Consider the following 20,659-nt stretch of genomic DNA (forward strand, 5'->3'; position numbering starts at 1 on the left):
TGTAAAGTGACCCGAGACGGAACAGGAAGTTAGGAGCTTTGGCTTTCAAAATAAAGGCGCAGAAATCTCCTCAATTTTATTTTCAATTTTGAATGTAGTTCTGTATTTCTAAATCACAACAGAATCATCTCAAGGCACATATCAGAATCAAGACCTTACAGAATGATTTAGAGAGAAACCCAACAACCCCCCTTGAGCAAGCACTGACTGGCAGTGGAAAGGAAAAACTCACTTTAATGGAAGAAACCTCCAGCAAACAAGACTTTTCCTTTTAAAAAAGACAATCTATTTACTGACAACCCATTTCACATGTGCTGTAACCTGCAAACAAACGTTGAAAGGTGAAAACACGTTAAGGAAACATCTGTAGCCACAAATAAAAACTGAGAACAAAGCAGTGTGTTACTTCAGAGACAGCTGGGAAAGTCGGAGCTGATTGACAGCTGCTTCATTCCTAATAATACATCACACATTAATTACAGTCATGCATAACACATTAGTCTACTGGAGGTTGTTTTACCAATCTGCTTCTGCAAAGTGATAGTAAGTAAATCGAATTTAATTTTGTTGTGTTTCAGTTCACATTGACTTGCAAATGTGCATCCTTTTTGTAGTTTTGTTACTCCATGTGTAGTAGTTTGTGTTTGTACTATTTCTCTTGGTATTTAATTAATGTCTATTTGTCTACTGTTGCTCTGCTTTGTGTGTGTGTGTGTGTGTATTTGTTGTTATCAACTCTCAACAGTCATTTTCATCTCCTTGTCTCTCTTTGAGGTTCTCTTGCTGCTTTCCTTGTGTCTTGTTGTGCTTGTTCTGCACGTCCTTTCTATTTGGACGTGTTATTCTAAAATTTAATTTAATTTAATTTGCACCTGTAGTCTCTCTCTTTGTCTCGGACGGTTCTTGGACTCCACCACAACATTTCCGGTGCTCGGGCCCGGCCCCTCGTCTCCACCCAGCCTTTACTTTGAAGCGTCCTCCGGAAGTGGTGCTCGGTGACTGACATGGTGGCCGCTGCTCCGTCTCCGACCGACGCTCCGCGCTGGGATTTCACGGAAGATGCAGAAGAAACGGGAGCTGTTGGTAAGTTTAACAATTATCCACGGTCCCTTCACGTTGGTCCCTGTTCTACCCTCGAATCCACACCTGTCTCTATGAAACACGCTCGGTTCTATGTCGGAACCCCCGGCGTTCGACACGCTGCCGCGGTGGGAGCCTGGCGGCCGGTTTGTTTGGGTAGTTTGTGTCCCTGAGTGGAGCTCTGTGGTCGGCTGTTAGCCCGCTGCTGTCACCGGGGGAAGCTAACGTTAGCCCCCAGAGTCCGTGGCTGACATTGGCGTCAGTTAACACGGGGGTGGACAGCGGGATTTGGTGCTGTTGGAATAGTGAACATGTTAAATCTCCGTCACTTCACCGCTCGTTCTTGTTTGTGTCTGTTAACGATGTTAACGTTAACCGGCGGTGGCAGCTAGCCGGCTAACCGAGGCTAACGTCACTTCAGACGGCCTGAATGTGAGTGTGATTCAGCAGGTGGAGACCCGAGGAGCTGGGGAACGACATGGAGAAGACAGAGAAGCTGTTATATCGATAAAACTACCAACTCTAAAACGCTGTCGTGGTTAAACCCTGTGTATAGATCAGAAACATTAATGCTTCACCTAGTTAGATTTTCTCACATATTTCCTAATGTGATTTAAATTCTCATGGTCCATTAGGAACTTAAAGCTTTTCCATCAAGATGATTCGTTTACACGAGTTAAACAGTGTCGGAGTCCAGTGAGCTTTGTTCTCCATTCAACAAGTGATCAACACTCCTGTTTCCTTCTTATGAACTGATGTAAAACCCTCATTCAAGACTAAACTGCAAACACGTTTCATGGCTATAAAACTGGATTTATTATCCCTGATAGTAGTGAAATGCTTTCCAGTCACCTCATCCAACACATTGATCGTTTTTACTGTACTTTGTTACATGTGTTGACAGGAAATCGTGTTTCAAAAGGGCTTTTACTTACAGGAAGTGTAAATGGATACGAATAAATGGATAAACAGAGAATTTAAGATCTAAGATGTTCTTAGTTACTAAAATGAGGTGCAGCCAAATACTTTAATGATAAGGACAGAAATAGTAGTAGTACTATATGAGGGACGTAGTCCACTATATATATATAGTGAAAATATGTTCTAAAAATAAACAAAGCTGTAAATCAACTATACCAGATGCTTCAACAAATTGTAGAAATCTCCTTCTGCTACAATTTAGCATCAGACTGAATAAAATCAAACACTTTAACTGGACTCGACTGCTCACATCAGTTTGTTCTTCCTTGTTTTCAGTCTCCCTCATAGAGCATCTTCATGCTAGATAATATAAAGCTTTATTGTCATTGTACAGTCACACTTGGTACAACAGTACAACAAAATTGCATCCCGCCTCATTTTCCTTAGGTCATATTTATGCTGAAATACAGACAGTCCTCACAAAGTACCCATGTGCAAAGGTGGAATTTTTCTGACTAACTAGTTGTTTTAAACTCAATTTTCAAGTCTAGTCTTTAGCTACTTACACTCAGATACAAAAGTCTGAGACCACATAGAAAATCCTGGAAATAATTAGAAAGTTTGAAGAACATGAGAAGTTCTAACTCCCCACAGGTCTCTGAGGTAGAAACAGTTCAGAATCCTGAAATATTTCTGCTTCACTTTACACGTCAGAACTTCTTGTGCTTCTAAATCCCTAAACTCTCATATCTAAGTAGTAGTACAGTAGTTACAGATGCTTGATGCGGTCTCTGATGTTTGGACCCCAGTGTACATCACATCTGTTGCAGCATTGAACCCTTACTGTGGATCTGTATAGTTACTGTCAAATTGAAAATGACTCGATTGCTTTTGCTGATGAAACGAAATACTGGTCAGAGGAGACATGTTAACCTGAGTCCAGGTGTTGATCTGAACACACTAACCTTGAGTTTGAAGGCTGTAACACTGAAATCAAACACTGATAGGTTGCTCAAATATTGACCAGTGAGGTGTGAGGACTCTACAGAAAGAAATCTACACCTGTTTCTGCCACTTTTACAGCTCTGACATAGGATCCTGTTGAGTTACTGCATGATATAATGTGTTGAAAACGCAAAAGAAAGGACTAATGAATTCACCAAGTAAAGATGAGGTTAAGTTTTTTCACTTTGCAGATGTCTTTCAGAACATGTGACCACAGTACAACTGTCCCAGATTTCAGTTTAGCACTACTGTCAGTGTTTGAAAGGATGCACCAGCAGCAGCATTGGTGTGACCACAGCAGTTTGTTCAAACAGTGTGAACAAATAAAACATCCATCTCCCTGAAACACACCCAGAATATTCTTTACTCTGACCCCAGACACGGAGTTACTGTAAGACATTGTTAAACTTTGTGAAACATCTTGTCCTGCTTTGTGAGTTGTTGATCTGAACAGTGACTGAACCTCCCCCGGTTTAGTTTTTCTCTTATTTGGTTATTCTGCCTGAATGAAAATGAAATCCACTTCTTAATAATTAATTTTCCATTCTACACTTTGGCTGAATCTGTGTTTTTGGTTCCCTGTGGTTGAGAGTCCCCAGTTACATAACAGCCAAACCTTTGCAGTAAGAGATGTGAGACTAATGAGAAGTTAGAACTGCAAGGTGAAAGGTGCTTAAAACAAATCTGACTGGTTTTGCTTGTTGCCTGATGGTAACCATGTTCGTAGCTGCAATGCACCTGATGAGAGTTAGGACAGGTATGTGTGTTTGTGTCAGTTTCTTCTTTGTCTAGTTTTAGTTTTAGGTAATGCTCAGAACATGTAAGATGGTACAGCAACAGGTCCACTGGACCACTGTGACTGGAGTCGTGTATGGAGATAATTTGCAGTCAGATGATCAGGAGCAAAAGCTGGTTTTCAGTATCACAGGAAGAGGAGGAAGCACCTGAAACCTATCTCATCTCAAATAAAGACATCCAAACAAAAATTCTAGTTGGGAGTTACATGTCGTTAAATGTTGATATCTGGAAATGTTAGATGCAACGCAGCTAAATCTACTCAACATGCACAGAGGCTAACGTTAAGTTGTTTAGGCTTCACCAGCGGTTTTTAATTTTTTAGCACAATATAGTTGGTTTTAAAGCCATAAATCAATTTTTGTAACGTATGGCCCAGATCCTGCTTTTGTTGCAGGTATGGAATAAAAGAGTTCATATTGAAATCTGTATTCGGTTTTGCACAATTTTGGTAGTATTGGTCCCAACTACCACATTTCTGGTATCGTGACATTCTCAGTCACAACGTGAGAATTCGTCAGAAATGAATCACCTTGTTCCCTTTCTGACGTTTGTCATCTGTACGTTACATCGTGACTCTGTCACGTGGACTTCTCAGCACACTCCTGCAGCTGTTTGAGTTTTAAAAGGTGTTTGTCATCTCAGTCATCAAGTGTTTTCTTTGGGCCTGGGGAGAGAAACAGCGGCTCATAGCAAACATTTTAATCGAGTAACAGGTCTGAAACAGAACATCCAGGTTCTTGAAGATGGATCCACTTAGGGCAGAACAGAGTGTACGTCATTGAAAGTTCTCAGAGCCCAGTAGCCTTTACTACTGTTTCAAATTGTTGGTGACTTAAAAACAAAACAAAAAATTGACGTATACACCAAATGATCAAGGATTGTTACACCCTGATCAGTGAACATGTGTGAGATCATGAGGAAAAGCTAGAGCTGCAAAAAACTCTAAATTAATTCGACAATCAACAGGAAATTTGACATTTGCATATTTAAGGCAGATTTGATGCTTCATCATATTCGACTTAGAACTGACTTTAAAGAGGGGAGACATAATGTATTTTCTCTGTGCTGTTATCGGGTGCCTCTGGAGTTCAAAGGTGTGTGTGTGTGTGTGTGTGTGTGTGTGTGTGTGTGTGTGGGTGTGTGTGTGGGTGTGTGGGTGTGTGTGTGGGTGTGTGGGTGTGTGTGTGTGTGTGTGTGGGTGTGTGTGTGGGTGTGTGGTTTCAATCTTCATGCTACTTGCAAGTTTTACATCAATTCTAATTTATAACTTAACTGTATGGAAGAAAACCTGATAACAACCCAGATAAGGGTTTTGGTAGCCGGAAGTCTGTTAGCCGATCTTATTGTTCACTGAGGGCAACTCAGAGTTCAAAACTTCTAAAACCACAATTGTTTCCATTGTAAATGTGAAAGGTTTAAATTAACTGACTCGTCATGTTCTCTCTTTGAGGACTGTAGTGGAAACAAGTTTGTGTTTATTTTGACTTGCTGTGCACAAGTCTGTTTTAAAAGGAGACACTTCTTCATGTCTCAGACTCGGCTGTGATATTTACCCACTGAGCTGCAGCAGACCACTCAACTTTACTTTCTAATAATCCTCTCTGTCATAAGTACCAAGGCTCAAGTGTTGTAGCTCATTTTCTGATTTTACAGATGTTTTGGGAATTACCAAACAAAACCAATATAAGGTTTGTCATCTACATGCTACATCTGTTAGTTTAGTTTGGAGTTTATTTTTAGCCAGGAAAATATAAGCCCCCATAACCTACAATAAGGAGGCCAGAGGTAGAAGTAGTTATCCATGCATGTCTAGGTATTGTGTGTCTCCAGTGTCTACTCCATGTCTATGATGGATATGTACAAATGTCCACGTTGGAACGTTGGCTCCAATGTTGATTTTATAGAAAACTGAATGTTTGTTTGTTTGGCTGAATTTGCTATTTTTTTTATTATTGTGGCATCTTCTACACTTAATAATGCACAACCAGCAAAGAAGTGTGATAATCACAACACTTCTCAACATCACCTTTAACAGCCACCTGATAGCATGATAGGATGTGTGCTTATTAATGACTGAGCAAATACTCCAGATAATGATAGTTGTTCTATTAGTGTGACTCAGACATTCAGAGAAGGCTCTATAATGAGTTCAGTGGAAAGCATCTGATTGTGTTGACTCTAGGTTTTATTGCTGTGTGCGGCTCTGTTGCCATGCGGACGCACAAAAAAAACGCCTATAAGCCGCTTATCCTGAGGAGTAGGACTAGAGCCAGGATCCAAGGCATTCAGGATATGAATCATATGTTTAAAAACCCTCAATGAATCCTGAGGCTGAGCTGTAGGCAGAACATGGTGTGTTTGCTCTTGTTGTGGATCTGCCTCCTCTGCTCCTCCACTCCTCTCTCCCTCCTTGTGATAACCCATTTGTGGAGAGCAGCATCCTCTCACTTCCTCAGTCTCTTTCACACTCTGCTGCCTCTTCCATTACTCTGCTCTGTTCGGGTCATGCTGATGAACGACCTCCACAGCAGCCAGTTTGACAGTGTTATACGATTGTTAACATCCACTCAGTGCTAATCAGCAGACACTGATGTCTGTGGGACGGTTATACTGGGGTTGGACCTGTATGTGTCCTGTTTGTGACATGTTTTTCCACTATTTTGTGGGGGATGTAATGGTTCTCCAGAATTTAAGGTTGCGTTTATATCATGATTTTTCTTTAGTTCCCTGACTGGTACAGTCCTGCAGCTGACACAGATCATGCCATGCCCGTGTGTTACAAAGGCAAGAGACAAGAAATAGAAACTGAAGACCTAATTCTGTTGATATACATGTCAGCACTTTCACACTACTCTCACCACAGGTGGTTTATACTACTTGTAACTGAGGAAATTAGGAATTATAGAGTATTTCAGACAGGTCTGCTGGTATTTCAGCATGTTGAATCTGTTAAAAGGCTGTTAACAGGGGTCTGACTAGTGTGGGACACTCCGCCTGTCAACTTGTCATTCGCCGACTCAACGCTGCCTTAATACGACCGCTGACTCTTACATTTACTGATTTGTGACTTGAAGTGCTGCACTGTCCATTCCTCTGTTTACTCTTCTTTTGTGAATGATGATCCACAAACAAAGCAGCATGAGATGGTTACTAAAGGGGTGGGTTTGGTGAATCTGACGTATCAGATTTCTGTAGATGAGGTGAACATGATGTGTGGACATGGTCTCCATGTGTGGCTGAGCTGTTTGCAGCTGTATAGGTTGACTTACAAGCATAACAACTTGTAAATCATGTATCTTTGATTGACATTTCAAACATTTACTTAACTACTGATAACAGACCTGAACCATCACAGCGTTGGTGTTGCCTGATAGTGATGAGAGCCGAAAAGTGTCAACAGATAAATACAGTCGTTATGAATCAAGCAGAGTTAAATAAAAGTCTGAACACCTACTGTAGTTACATTATAATAGAACATATAATTGTAATATTGTATTATCACCGCTTTCCCACTAAGACTTCCTACAATACAAACCATCACATGGAAAAATCAAGAGGAAGTGTCTAATCTGTGGCAGTAAAGTGGACTCATTTAAAGACACTGACACTAAATAGTTTATCAGTGGCTATTCCTGAAATAAATTCCCTAAACTCAGACAGACCTTCCCATTCTTCTCGCTCTCGTCATCTGTAGTAATTAATCAAATCTTGTCTCAGTCTCCAGACCCCGCTCTGAAAGTCACGTTAAAATGTTGGATTTTGACCTACTTTGTCTAATTTTTTTTTATCGTGGCTGTCATTAAATTAGACAAATTGCACAGCAGCGTTGCTAATGTCGTAGCTGCTTATAAACGAGACATTTGTGTCCTTCCCTACTGTTGTAATAGACCTTGAAAGTGGGAAGTCCGTAGGGAGGTGAAATGAACACCAGCAGTTAACCAAGCATGTCGTTAACAGCCATTCTGGCAGAAAGCCAATCATCATCTTGAGTTTAACTTGATTATAAGATTCTAGGTGGCTGGAAGATGGTGGAGAGAGGCTGCTGAAACTGGAGCTGCAGCAGACAATGAGTGGAGTTGTGGTGTCTTAAAGAGCACAAATTCCCAGGACACAACTGTGCATTGTTTAAGCTTATTTACCATTAAATTACCCAAGCTGTTATTACAGTAATGTTTCAGTCTGTAACATGTGAGAAAAGTTCATAGACCAAGATGACCTGGCCTCTGTCTCAGCACCCCTCACTTGCTATAGCTGAACAGTGTGAGATAATGTTTGCATATAGTTGGGCCTTGACTCTGTCTCGCACTCTGTGTTGGATGATAAATAAATATTTAACCCAAGTGCTTGTTGTTCCCCTTTGCGGTGTGGAACTCAACATTTATAAGTTATGATCTGAGCCTAAAATCCAGGGTTAAGAGGTCATGTATTTGTATCCCTGTCCCTTTCTCTTGCACAATCACTTCTGTGCAATCATGAAACTACCTTAAAGACATAGTTAGTATTATATAGTTAGTTGTAAAACAGGTCCTCACTGTGTATGGTTAAAGTTCACATACTGGTGTTTAGCTCAGCTCTCAGTCTTGTCGGTTATAATGTTGAGGTTGAGTGTTTGAGTGCAGGAAAAATGAGCATCCCTGCAGGGATCTGGCACTCGGCCCACACAGATTATCAAAACTCTAATAGAGTTTGACCTGGATCTAAATGGAACTGCTGGGAAATGATGATAAAGGCAGCAGATTGTAATGAGGATGGGATGAAGGCAGATTGTCAGGTTCAGGATCCGAGACCTGTCTGCTGACTTGGTTTATTTCTTCCATCTGTTTCTGTTTCACTTTGTTGCACTTTTGTCTTTATAAAAGTCTGTAGTCACGTGTTTTCATGTTTATTTTGACGTGAAAATTAATTTACTTTAAATTAAGTAACTTATTTTCTGCCTACTTGTATATGATCTTTAACAAACACTAGAGTACAGTACAAGTACCTCATTGTATCTCACCGCTGTTTGCAGGAGACTTGGCAAATGTTTATGTATTTTATAATTAGCTTTTTAGCTTCTGGTAAGTGAGGTTGAAACCTGCACTAGGGTTTTCCCCAAAACTTGTCAGAACTGTTTTGTTTTCTAATCTAATGGTTCACAAAGAAACAATGTTCTTAATGACAAAGGAGTACAGACAGATTAAATCAGTGTAAATGCAAATTGCATTCCTGATTAATTACTGCAAAGAAAACAGTCTGATCAGTCACTGTGAATTATCTATTTAAATTACAGCTGCATCTAGTTATCGATTTAGTATTATATTTGTTGTATTGCTGCATTCACTGTTTCATAATCGAAATGTCACAAAATGATACGAAACGTCACATTATTCTAGACCCAGAGGTGAGATCCTGAAATTGGTGATTTCACACATGTTGTGAAGATGGATGATTAATCCATCATCACAACGTGCAGATTCATTTTTGTTTCAGTAAAGTAATCCTTTAATAATATGCTTATATGTTTACACTTGTGATTTAAGAGCCTAATACTGACACGAATAGAATGTCCTCCCATCCTGAAGAGGGCAAACCAGGAGTCCTGGTTCATCGGGTGGAGGTGGGAGCAGCAGGATCTTCCTCTAAGCTCCATTCACTACTAATTAGAAACAATCCTGTCACCTCTGCTCACACCAACCCTTCTTCCTTTTACTGGGGAAGCTTTCTAAAGCAGAGGACGGTCAGCTGTTTCTCACAGGAACCTGGGCAGCAAAGGCTGTAGTTAACACCTTTTGTGGTGTGTTTGATTAACTTTGCGCTGAGACTTGTCTGTATAGCGAGGACAGGAGATTCTAAACACAGTAATAGTCTAGCTGATGCTAAGAGTCTGTGATTAGGTCTAAAGAGGGTTAACTGGAGGAAGAGGGACCAGATGACACAAATAACATCTTTCAGAGGTAATTATCTACTGCACACTACTAGAGGAAAAACATATATTAGTAGAGCTGAATATCAGCAGAGTCCTAGATATAGAAGAGCTGCGACATTGAAGGGTCAAAAACCACAACGGACCACATGATTCATGCAGCCTCAAATGGTTCCAAGAGGGTGATTGAGAAGCTGGATTTAGCATTTTACAACAGAACCGGCAATTCATGGAAACAGTTGGTTAACACCGGTTAACTTGTTTATTGTATCAATCTGTGAATTTGCTGGATGGTAATGAACTAAAATGAACTAAATGCTGTAAAACAATGTTAATTTTGACCAATAGTTGTTGCTAAGTCAGAAATATAACTGATGTTATAATTTTAGGAAAAATCAGTTAAATACCTGGTTTAACAGCCGCACTACTAGATCCCAGTGTTTGGGAATTTAAATTGTCCGTGGTTCAACATTGACAAAATGTTTGTTCACTAAACTATACCTAAAACTTTAATTAAAAAATCTCAACATATCACATTTTTATGGAATTACAATATATTGCAGTATATTGAATCATAACCTCTGTATCTTTAGTTACAGCATCAAGTAGAATCTACCCACTGTCATTTTTGTGTCGACACTGTGTATTGAGTTTCTTGCTTGATTTGATGATATAAACGGCTTCTAAATTCAAACTGAAGGAAATTTCAAGTTCGTCTTCTCTAATATTTATGTGACGGTTTTACAGCTGTTCTGCACTAGTGCAGCACGATGAATCTAATCTAATCGTGATGTCAGCCTGTGTGATGTAACAGTAAAAAGCTGCGATTTAATTAAATAAACATGCTTATGTGAACGTGTCAGTCTATGCTCACATGCGGTTTGCTCAGTTATCTGTGCTCCTAATAAAGACACAACCTATTTATCCCGACTGTTTGTCACTGTAAACTACTTCCACAGTGTACTTGTTTATTAGTTGTTTCTCATAGATATATTGTCCTCAACAATAATCACATTGTGTTACTACTCTTACTAAATCATACAGCCGTAGTTAAATTAACGTTAATTATTATATTTTGCTGCAGAGTGTTAAATACCTGTCGCCCATGGTGCTGCAGCGGCAGCAGGCTCAACTGTCACATACACCATGAGCAAACATTTTCTCTTGTTCAAACTCAGCCTTGTGAAAATATTGAGTGGATGAGAAATACCTGGAATTCATTCACTGCTGCTTTTATTTTCAGCAGGTACATTGGGTGTGGTGTTTGAACTACACAGAACCTGACCTGGATCAATTTTGTTTTTATCTTAACATAATAGGACTCACTCTGAAACCAATATCTAACTTTATGCGTATTACACAATGTACTCATCAGTAAAAAGAAAGTGTGAGACAGATTCTGCATATAATGTGACGATGATACTGAAGGAAAAGAAGTGTATGTAGTTTAGACGCCAGTTTGATTTTTTTAATTTATGTTTTAAGTTATTAAGTGGAAAGCTGAGGTGTTAGAGGACAGGGACATAGAAGAGCATAACGATGAGGAAATACGTAAAGGGAAAAAGTAAAGACACTGTTTAAGCTCACAGTGACGAACACTAGAAGAGGGGAATGGGAGAAAAGGAGAGAAATATTAATAGTTCCAATAATTAAGTTGGAGATGATCAGCAAAATACAAATAAAACATGTAGCTAAGTCCCCCCCCCCCCCCCCCCCCCAAAAGAAATTAGGAGGATTTAAGGTGGATTATCCTCATGGATAATGTACCCCAACTTAACAGAATAGATGGAAATAGACAAAAATGCAAATAGAGAAAAAGTGATGGACTCGACTTTTCGGTTATGGTCACTCAAGAAGCTTCTGAAAACCATCACTGATTCATGGAAAAGAGATTTTAAAGTTCAAGCTAAGAAATAAAACATGAATTATTTACACACCTGATAATCAGTCACAAGAAAAGGTAAAGGCACTGTTTGTGAATTACATGTTGTTTGAGGTTATTGGCTATGTTGTAAGCGTAGCCGTAGAAGACGACATCCAGAGAAAGAAAATCCCTCTGGACTTTTGTTTGTTTGGATCAAGTTTGGCTTCGTTTGACGTGAGATTTTTTTTTTCTGTGGGAATAATGTTACCAGAGAAAATTGGATGTGGTCGTCTGAAAAAGCAGACGGCGATTACTCCTGTTATAGTCTGTAGCTGACGCATGGAGCAAGAAAATGACACCAAGTTGTGAGACTTTGACCTGAATTGAGGTGTGGGTTTTAGCCAAGAACAACAGTGATCTGGGAAAGATGATCCCTCATGGTTTTACATATTTCTAAGGACCTTTATGCATATGTAGAAACTGAATCTGACCTCCTAAGAAGCTGTAGCTGTTTATTATGAAGTAAAGGTCATAAGTTTCCACATACAAAGAACCTTTACTGTAACTTATACTGACATGTAGGAGCTACCCTAAAAACACAGTTTTATATGACTGAGAACAACTTTGAAACAAACAGCCTGCCGAGATAAACTTACTGTACCCCTTTTGTGAAGTGTTTTTAAATAGCTTCTCATAGTGGCATAAAAAATGAGCTGAACAAAGAGATGAAATATTCTTCTTCTTCAGTGTGAGATAAGGCGAAAAAAGGCTGTGTCCTGTTTTTAAATCATGTGGGATTGAGCTGAACTGTCTCTTTTCGTTTCCTGCTGTATTTAAATGCAGCCTGGATGCCGTCAGCTCCTTCTGATCCTGATCCTCTACTTGTCTTTCTGCTTAGCATAAGGAAATAATAATTGGGTCTGATCACAGCTCTTTGCATTTACACTGTGGGACTAGTGTTTGTGTCGATTCTACACGCAGTATGGTTCTTAATGAATTCAAGATTGAAAGATTTTTGTTACCAAAGCAAAGTTTTACTCCCAAAACTGGCTCCAAAGTAAAAACTGGTTCACGTTTGAAGAAGTACTGGTTGTGCTGCTTGTTGTCTATTTGCATTAGATGAGCTTTAGTTCACCCACATCCTATTAATGATATCATTTTATGTGTTAGCCAACATTCAGGTTGTCCTCTCTTGATTATTTATTTTTCTTCTTCTCTGGAATGAAGCAGCTTTTGTTTCCTGTACTGTCTTCATCAGTACTGTTGAACTAAAACAGCTCATAAAATACCTGAAATATTTGATGTTCTCTTCCCAGGAGCTTAGTGACTGCTGACAAAAAGCCCTGTGTGAAGGGATTTGAGGGTTGATATTTTTCTTCAGGCAGAGGTGGATTATGTTGTTTGATGTCCACTTATGACATAAACAGCTTTTAACTCTGAGGTACAATTATAGTGCTTGACATAGAGAATCATCTTTGTTTGAATCATTCTGTCACAGAGAGTTTACTGGTAAAGTAGAGGTGGGTGTAATATTTATTCTGTGAGATGATAGAAATTTGGTTTTGTCAGATTGAGGCCTACCTGTAACCCATGCCAGCTGTGAAATTAATCTAAGTCTAGCAGAAACTACGTACAGATTCTGATTCCAAATTACTGGCAACCAACCAACACACACGACAGTGGCATGCCAAGACGGTGCTCAGCTCTCAGATTTCCCTAATTCTTGAGCTCGGTGTGTCTCTGTGATGACTTTCAGCCAGTTTCGCAGTCTGGTTTCCCCACACAGTTGCTGTCAACATATCTGCTATAAATGGTAGTCAACTTGTCCTAACACACTATGATTGGGCACTTGTGTTTGTGTTGCAGCTTTCCGAGAGACAACCCTCCAGTGAAGATGAGACCATGGTCCCGGTACTAACCTCCAGAAAAGCCAGCGAACTCCCAGTCAACGAAGCAGCGTGTACCCTGCAGGTAAAATATCCAGTGAGCCTGTAAGGCTGGTGTACTGAAGTATATTCACATCCAGTAAACATAGGACACAATAACAAGACATGTTACATTGCAGTGCAACATTTTATAATAATAATCAGATCCCTGGTACCAACAGTTGAGACTAAGAATTACAGAGACAGCCTCTTAGACTGTGGATCAGCTTGTTTAATGTTTTCTTTAAGTGAACTTTTTTTGTAAAATGTGCTTATCTGCATCTCATACATGAAAGATGCTGTGCAAGTAAAAATTATTATAAATTCTAGATTAAGCAGTGAAATCTCAAAGCAGCCTTTCTGTGTTGGTGCTGACAGGCCGACCTGCAGTTGGGTCTGACACAGGAGGAGGTGAGCCGGAGGAGGGCCTACCATGGCTGGAACGAGTTTGACATCAGTGAAGAGGAGCCGCTGTGGAAGAAATACATCTCCCAGGTTAATTACACTATGCTACGTATGATAAGTTAGCGTTGGACAAGAAATAAATCTATCAATCAGTTATTATTATAATTATTATATTTCTACCAAAAATCCATGTTACATGTGTATCATACACAGAGATCACAGGTCCAGGCATTTCTACATCTGAACAGATTGTTGTGAACGCAGTAATCCCTGCAATCTTTAAAGAAACTTTGTACTTGTACACCACAGGTACTCGTCATAGGAGATGTCTAATTAAATTGTGTAGAACCTTGCTGCATATATTTACATAGCAATAAGGGAACACTGATTCTCCAGACATTGGTCTTTAACACTTTAAGCTGTGAAGTTAGATTGATATCACTTGTAGCATGCAGAGACAACCTTGTTGGTAAAAACGTCTTTGCAGATTAAACAAGCTTTTTGTCTTAATTAGGAGAAAACTGATTTTCTTGTGAACATGATAACTATTAAGAACTACACTCCATATTGACACCACTGCTACATTATGGAGAGGATCTGAAAAACATCATATCTGATTTAGTTTAACCAGTTTTTATGGGTTTGTTTCCCTGCCGCACTACCACACTAGACCAATCCTGAGTGTGTCTGCCAGTAAACTGTGTGGTCTCACTGCTCTTGGCTCCAGTTTATCAGTTTTAATGCATCGCTGACTTATCAGTCGACAAGACTCGGGAAGCCCTTCACACATCCAAAACCGACACACTATTTTTATCTTGTGCCTGGTAAAATGTCTGGAGGCTCGTCATGCTCCAGAGAGTCATTGTTTTCTCAGGGTGATGCAGAGAGATGACCAGATACACAATGTCACCCTGTACTTCACATTACAATAATACTGTCTGGTTATAAAGCACACTTACGTCATAAATATATTTATTTAATATTTAGTCCTGAGGAATATTTGTAGTTTTTCATGCCATGCTCTTGAAAAGGCTTGTCTCTCATGTTACATAACGGTAATGGCTCATATGAATGTGGCGTTATGTCAGTTGAGCACAGGACACAAAAACACCAAAGAGAAAGGAGGCATGTAAAAATACAAAGAAGCACAAAACATGTTACACCAAACAACCAATATTACTAAATGTGGTTTGGTGGAATTCCCTGTGACAGTATCATGTTGTCACATTCCAGAGTGCCTTATGTTTCACTTCTTTATTTGCCAGCTGTGTTATTGTTGTGAAATCTGAAGGTTAGATTAAGAAAGTCCTGAACTGTATCAAACTTTAAAAAGCTAATGCTCCACTAAGGATTCTTTGAAAACACTGGCTACATCTTGAAAGTTTAAATAATCTAGATCTTCACAAAAACAGTTCAATGCATGTAAAAATAAATTATGACAAAATTTGGTTTGATTTGTAATTTCAGTACAAAATGGATGAATTTTGGTTTCTCTTAGCTCACAGAACGTCCAAATCCTATCTTGTTCCTCAGTACCACCATAACGTCTTGTTAATGTTACATATCTAAAGGAGTGTTATAGACATAATTACGTCAGCTTTTATAAATAGTTCACAGTGCAGATAAACAGGACAAACCAGAAAAGAGAGCATGGTGACAAAGGACAGAAGTTTAAATGTGATTTTTAAGTGTGTTTCACATTGGTCACACCTTCCACTTTAAGACTCAAAGTTCAGTATCCAAATTTTTCACATCTGTCTTAAAACAATAATCAGTTTGTCATATGAGCACTGGAACAGGATCAATAAAGTGAAAAAAATAGAAAGGTTTCCTACGATATTCCTACTTCTCTAGACTTTACCTTGAGGAGCTGTATATGAGAATGGTCGTCCCAGCCAGTCGACATTAGCCTACCAGCTGTCTCAGTACAAACTCTGAGTAATGCCTGAAGTAAGAACGTGCTTCAACGTCTCCTGTCGAATGCTGTGTGTGTGAAAGAGTAACTCCACACATTGTTCATATGTGAATATGTCTTAGACAAAGACAATATGAGACTCCAACCTTTCAATCTAGTCCATTTAAATAAATATTAGAAAGTTGGAGCATCGTTAGTACAAATTTCTCTCTTTATTACTCTCCGTACACTGCAACGGGAATTTCACTCTTAAAAGACTAGAAGTTTGAAAGATATCCACTTGCTTCGATAACTCAGACTGATTAAAGCAAATTTTGGCTTTAGATGCACATTTCAAAGCAGAATGAGGACTATGGAGTTGAGGAAGTGATCTTCCTATGGAGAGCATGAAGGCGAGGAGTGACTAGGGTTAATAAGGACACCTGACTGTAGGGTTAATAAAGACTTGGAAAATTGTGAATCTGTCCTTTTAAAATACTGTAGAGATATACACTAGAGCTAAAACTGTTAAAAGGAAAAACATGAAACTAATTGGTGAGGAATCTGTCATCCAGGTGAGGCTGTCTGGAAGCCGAGTCATGCAAATGTTTCCTCACATTTATTATCCAGGCCGGTTTCACCTCTTACCTTACCTGACTAACTTTGAGAATTTATCAAGACAAAACGGAAAAAGAGAGAATTATTTGTTATACAATTAAAAACTTTGAACAAAGTCAAACAGATCCAGACATCACTTTCACCTCATTTTGATATTAATTAGCAAATAACTTTTAGTTTTAGCCATAAAATACACAGATAATATGGCTTATAATGTGGCTTATGAAGAAAGAAACTAACAGAAAGTCAAGGGAAGTTGTCTTTGTCAGGTTTGAGCACTGCAATATTGGAAACGGCCAGTGGGAGTTTGGTTGCTATTCTGTTCTGTCCACATGAACTCTGACAAGCACAGAAACTGCTGCTGTTGTTGAAGCGAGCAGCTGGAGGAAGAAGGGTCAGCAGCAGTAAAACAGAGAGAGGTTAAATATAGAAACGCAGCAGGAGAGGAGGAGAGAGGAAGGATCCCGAGGAGATGAGGGAAGGGAGCAGGGAAAAGGAAAACACAAGAAAGATGGCTGAATTTTGCCCCTTTTACACATAGAAGTTGACAGATTTCTGAGACCTTGTCAACCACAATCTGTGAGGTTTCTGCACAGACATCGTTTGTGCCTGAGAGGTGAGAAGAGGCCTAGTGGAGGAGCTGCTGCGTGTCTGGTGCTGATATTCGTGTACTGATCTATGTGTCATCTGAACACTGGTTCGTTTAGCTGTAGCACACAGACACAGTACAGACTAAAGAGTCCAGGTAACCAGGATGTGCTGATGAATGGAGTGAATGTGATGAATAAAGCTTAATTTATTGACTCAAATTAAATTATTAATAGTTTTGTTAATGAAGTAACCAGTTGAGTTTTTTACAGCCTCTTTCTTCTGTTTTCTGTCTTTGTTGTCAGACAAAGACATAAACTTGGACTCAAAGGAGCTGGAAAGGGACATTTTATGGAGCAAACCTTTAACATATTAAGGAATGAATTAACATTACATTAATATAAATAATGAAATAATCATCAGTCTCAGCACTTGTGCTAATGTTGGTTCTTTTCTGGAGTGTTAACGCTGTGTAACACATGTCGGTGCTCATCATCCCACAACGTTAATACATAACCAACCTCTGATTTTTCGTTTTTCATTATATGACGTTTCCCACATTGTAAGGTCAGGATCTCTGGTGATATTTGTCCCCTGTTCCATTAATACAACATTCTGCCTCCCTGTAAACTGTGTTTGCCTTACGTTGAAGCCTTTTACCCATTCTAACAGCACGTGTCAGCCTGTTGTTGGAGCTGCTGTGGTTTATTAAACAGTGAAGAGTCGGTCGCTGCTCAGTCGTGCCGTCGATGTGGAAACCAGGTCATTTAGATGCTGGTGTTTAAAATAGAGCTGAAACTGATGGCCTACCCCATTCTGTGAGCTCCACCTTTTGACCATCATTTGTTTCAGCTTGTCAATAAATCATGGAAAACTCACACGCACAACCCAAACCGATCCTAAATTAAACCCTAATCTGATTACAGCCTATCCAAAATGCTTGAAACCTCTCATTTCTATGGCCCGCACTTTGGGATTGTAAATACAATCAAGGTTAAACACAAAATGGACACATACAGTTGCAAGAAAAACTGTGTGAACCTTTTGGAATTTCATGGTTTTCTACATTAATTTGTCATAAAATGTGCTCTGATCTTCATCTAACTCACAACAGTAAAAAAACACAGCGTGCTTAAAATAAAAGTAAACAAACATTATATGTTTTCATGTTTTTGTTGAACATAACATGTAAACATTCACAGTGCAGGGTGGAAAAAGTCTGTGAACCTGGACTTAATAACTGGTTGATCCTTCTTTGGCAGCAATAACCTCAACCAAACGTTTCCTGTAGTTGCAGATCAGACCTGCACAATGATCTGGAGTAATGTTGGACCACTCCTCTTCACAAAACTGTTTCAGTGTATTAATATTATTGGGATGTCTGGTGTGAATGGCTCTCTTAAGGTCATTCCACAGCATTTCAATCAGGTTGAGGTCAGGACTCTGACTGGGCCACTCCAGAAGGTGTATTTTGTTCTGTTGAATCTATTCTTTTGTTGAATTACTTGAATGCTTTTGGTCATTGTCCTGTTGCATCACCCATCCTCTGTGGAGCTTCAGTTGGTGACAGATGGTCTTACGTTTTCCAGCAAAATGTCTTGATAAACTCGGGAATTCCTTTTTTTCATCAATGACAACAACCCGTCAAGTTTTTCTTGCCACTGTAGGTGAGCTTCTCTCTCTGCTGTAAAAAAAAAAAAAAAAATTGTTTGTCACTTTCATACATCGTGCATACATCATCAAATGGAACTTTGAAATTATCTCCATCTTTGAAAAAGATAAGTAAACACATAACGTTATCATCCTGATGAAGTGCAGATTCTGACATTCCTGTTCTACATAACTTGCATCTCCAACTTTAGTCATTTATCGAAGTGAAGTTGTACTGTTAGAGAATTTGCAATATTCATGAAGTTGTATTCCCAGTGACTGATGGTGAATGTGGGCCCCACACCTTGGGCCAGTGAGAGTAGGTGGATCATGAATAATGTAAAATTTATGTAATAGCTTCTGTTTCTGGAGCCTGGTCTGTTTGGAAAGACCAGCTTAGATAAGTCTAAACATCTTAAAACTGCGCTCAGAGCACACACACATACTGTTATTAGCATATAGGGCACAGTCACTGATTATACATTTTGTTGCTGCTAACCCAGTTCACTCATGTCCTAACCTCTCCCTCATCTCTCTCTCTCCAGTTCAAAGATCCTCTCATCCTGCTGCTGTTGGCGTCGGCCGTCATCAGTGTTCTCATGCACCAGTTCGATGACGCGATCAGCATCACAGTGGTACGTTACAGTCGGTGTTAACAGCTCTTCTCTCGTTCTGTTCTCTTATTGTTGTTTTATTCTCTTTGCCTGTGAAAACACTCCAGAAACTTGCAGTTCCTGTAACGTTAATAATAGAAGTAACATTTTATGGCAGCAGCATCTGAAGGGTGAGGAAAATGTTGCTGCTGGAATCTGACTTACTGGAGTTTGCTAAATGAGATTATTTAGGACCTGTTTCTTTTTTTTTTCTGGGTCCCTGTGGGGAAAAGTTGTTGCTGCAGTGAATAATTGCATTGATAATGTGTCTAAAGTCTGATTTTGGAAATATACAAATTCCAAACGCCTGTGGTGTCTGTTACAGCTACAAATATGAGAACAATCAGTTATGTGGAGCTAACCAAAAACATTTAAGGAGTTTTAGCTGAAAGTCTTCATCTTCTAGGGCAGAGCAAGGCAAACTGTGAGGCACGTCCTCAGGTGAGTGCAGGAGAGCTTGATGAGAGGAGCAGAGGGAAAAACAGAGGTTATTCTAACCTGCATGCAACCTGATCAAGCTTTAAAACCCTCGTCTACAAACAAGCCATGCAGAGAAAGCAGCAGTTTTGGTTGTTCAGCCTCAGTTCTGCTGCAGGCTGAGACAAAATCAACACAATCATTAGTGTAAGACAGAGAAAATCTTTGCTCGAGGGTTGTGATGGAAACGAAAGTCTGTGTAAACAGGGTGTTAGGTGGTGGGTCAGGAGTCAGAGAAATCAGAATACTTGTTCATGAGACTATTTGCACATAAACAAACTACTACTTAAACTATGTTTATAGCAGTTGTGTATTCTTAGTTTATGCCGTGTTTCTGAGAAGATCCAACAGAGCAGCGGGATGATATTTCAGGAAACTTACAAAAATATTATAATATTATAATATATATTATAAATATTTGTATTTATTCTCTTTTACTATGTTGGAGATGGAGCAGCAGCTGTTTAAAAATACCAATAATAAATGTACATTAACTGAAATAATTTAAGATGAATTTAAGAAAATCTGCATTACTTTGAGAAAATGTAAAAGATATTAGTACTTTTATTTAATATAGTCAAAATATTGTTTAGGAATATACATTGAATTGAAAATATAAAAAAAAATGACTTGTTGAATTAAGGAAAAATATTAATATTGTTAATTACAATAAAAAGTGTTAATATTTAATAAATAATGTAATCAGAGATCATATTTTGAGAACAAATGATTCTTTCAAAATATATATAACAAAAGTCATGGTACATCAAGGTAAAGTATTAGCACGGTTAATAAAAAGTCACTATTTGGAGAAATTGTCTTATTTGATAACAAACTTTTTAAGTACTTCGTAAATTCAGAAGAAATGTTTACTCCAGC

The 20,659-nt window shown here is 39.0% G+C and overlaps 1 protein-coding gene across 1 annotated transcript in view; it reads left to right on the forward strand.

Moving 5' to 3' along the window:
• Nucleotides 1-970: 970 nt before the first annotated feature.
• Nucleotides 971-20,659, forward strand: part of atp2c1 (ATPase secretory pathway Ca2+ transporting 1) — a 37,015-nt gene continuing 17,326 nt past the window's right edge. Inside the window, exons 1-4 of the mRNA XM_026369824.1 lie at nt 971-1,083; nt 13,437-13,541; nt 13,874-13,990; nt 19,196-19,285. Coding sequence (XP_026225609.1) covers nt 1,060-1,083; nt 13,437-13,541; nt 13,874-13,990; nt 19,196-19,285 — 336 coding nt within the window. The 5' untranslated portion in view covers nt 971-1,059. The remainder of the gene's footprint in view (nt 1,084-13,436; nt 13,542-13,873; nt 13,991-19,195; nt 19,286-20,659) is intronic.

Source organism: Anabas testudineus, chromosome 16, assembly GCF_900324465.2.
Source record: "Anabas testudineus chromosome 16, fAnaTes1.2, whole genome shotgun sequence".
Lineage (NCBI taxonomy): Eukaryota > Metazoa > Chordata > Actinopteri > Anabantiformes > Anabantidae > Anabas > Anabas testudineus.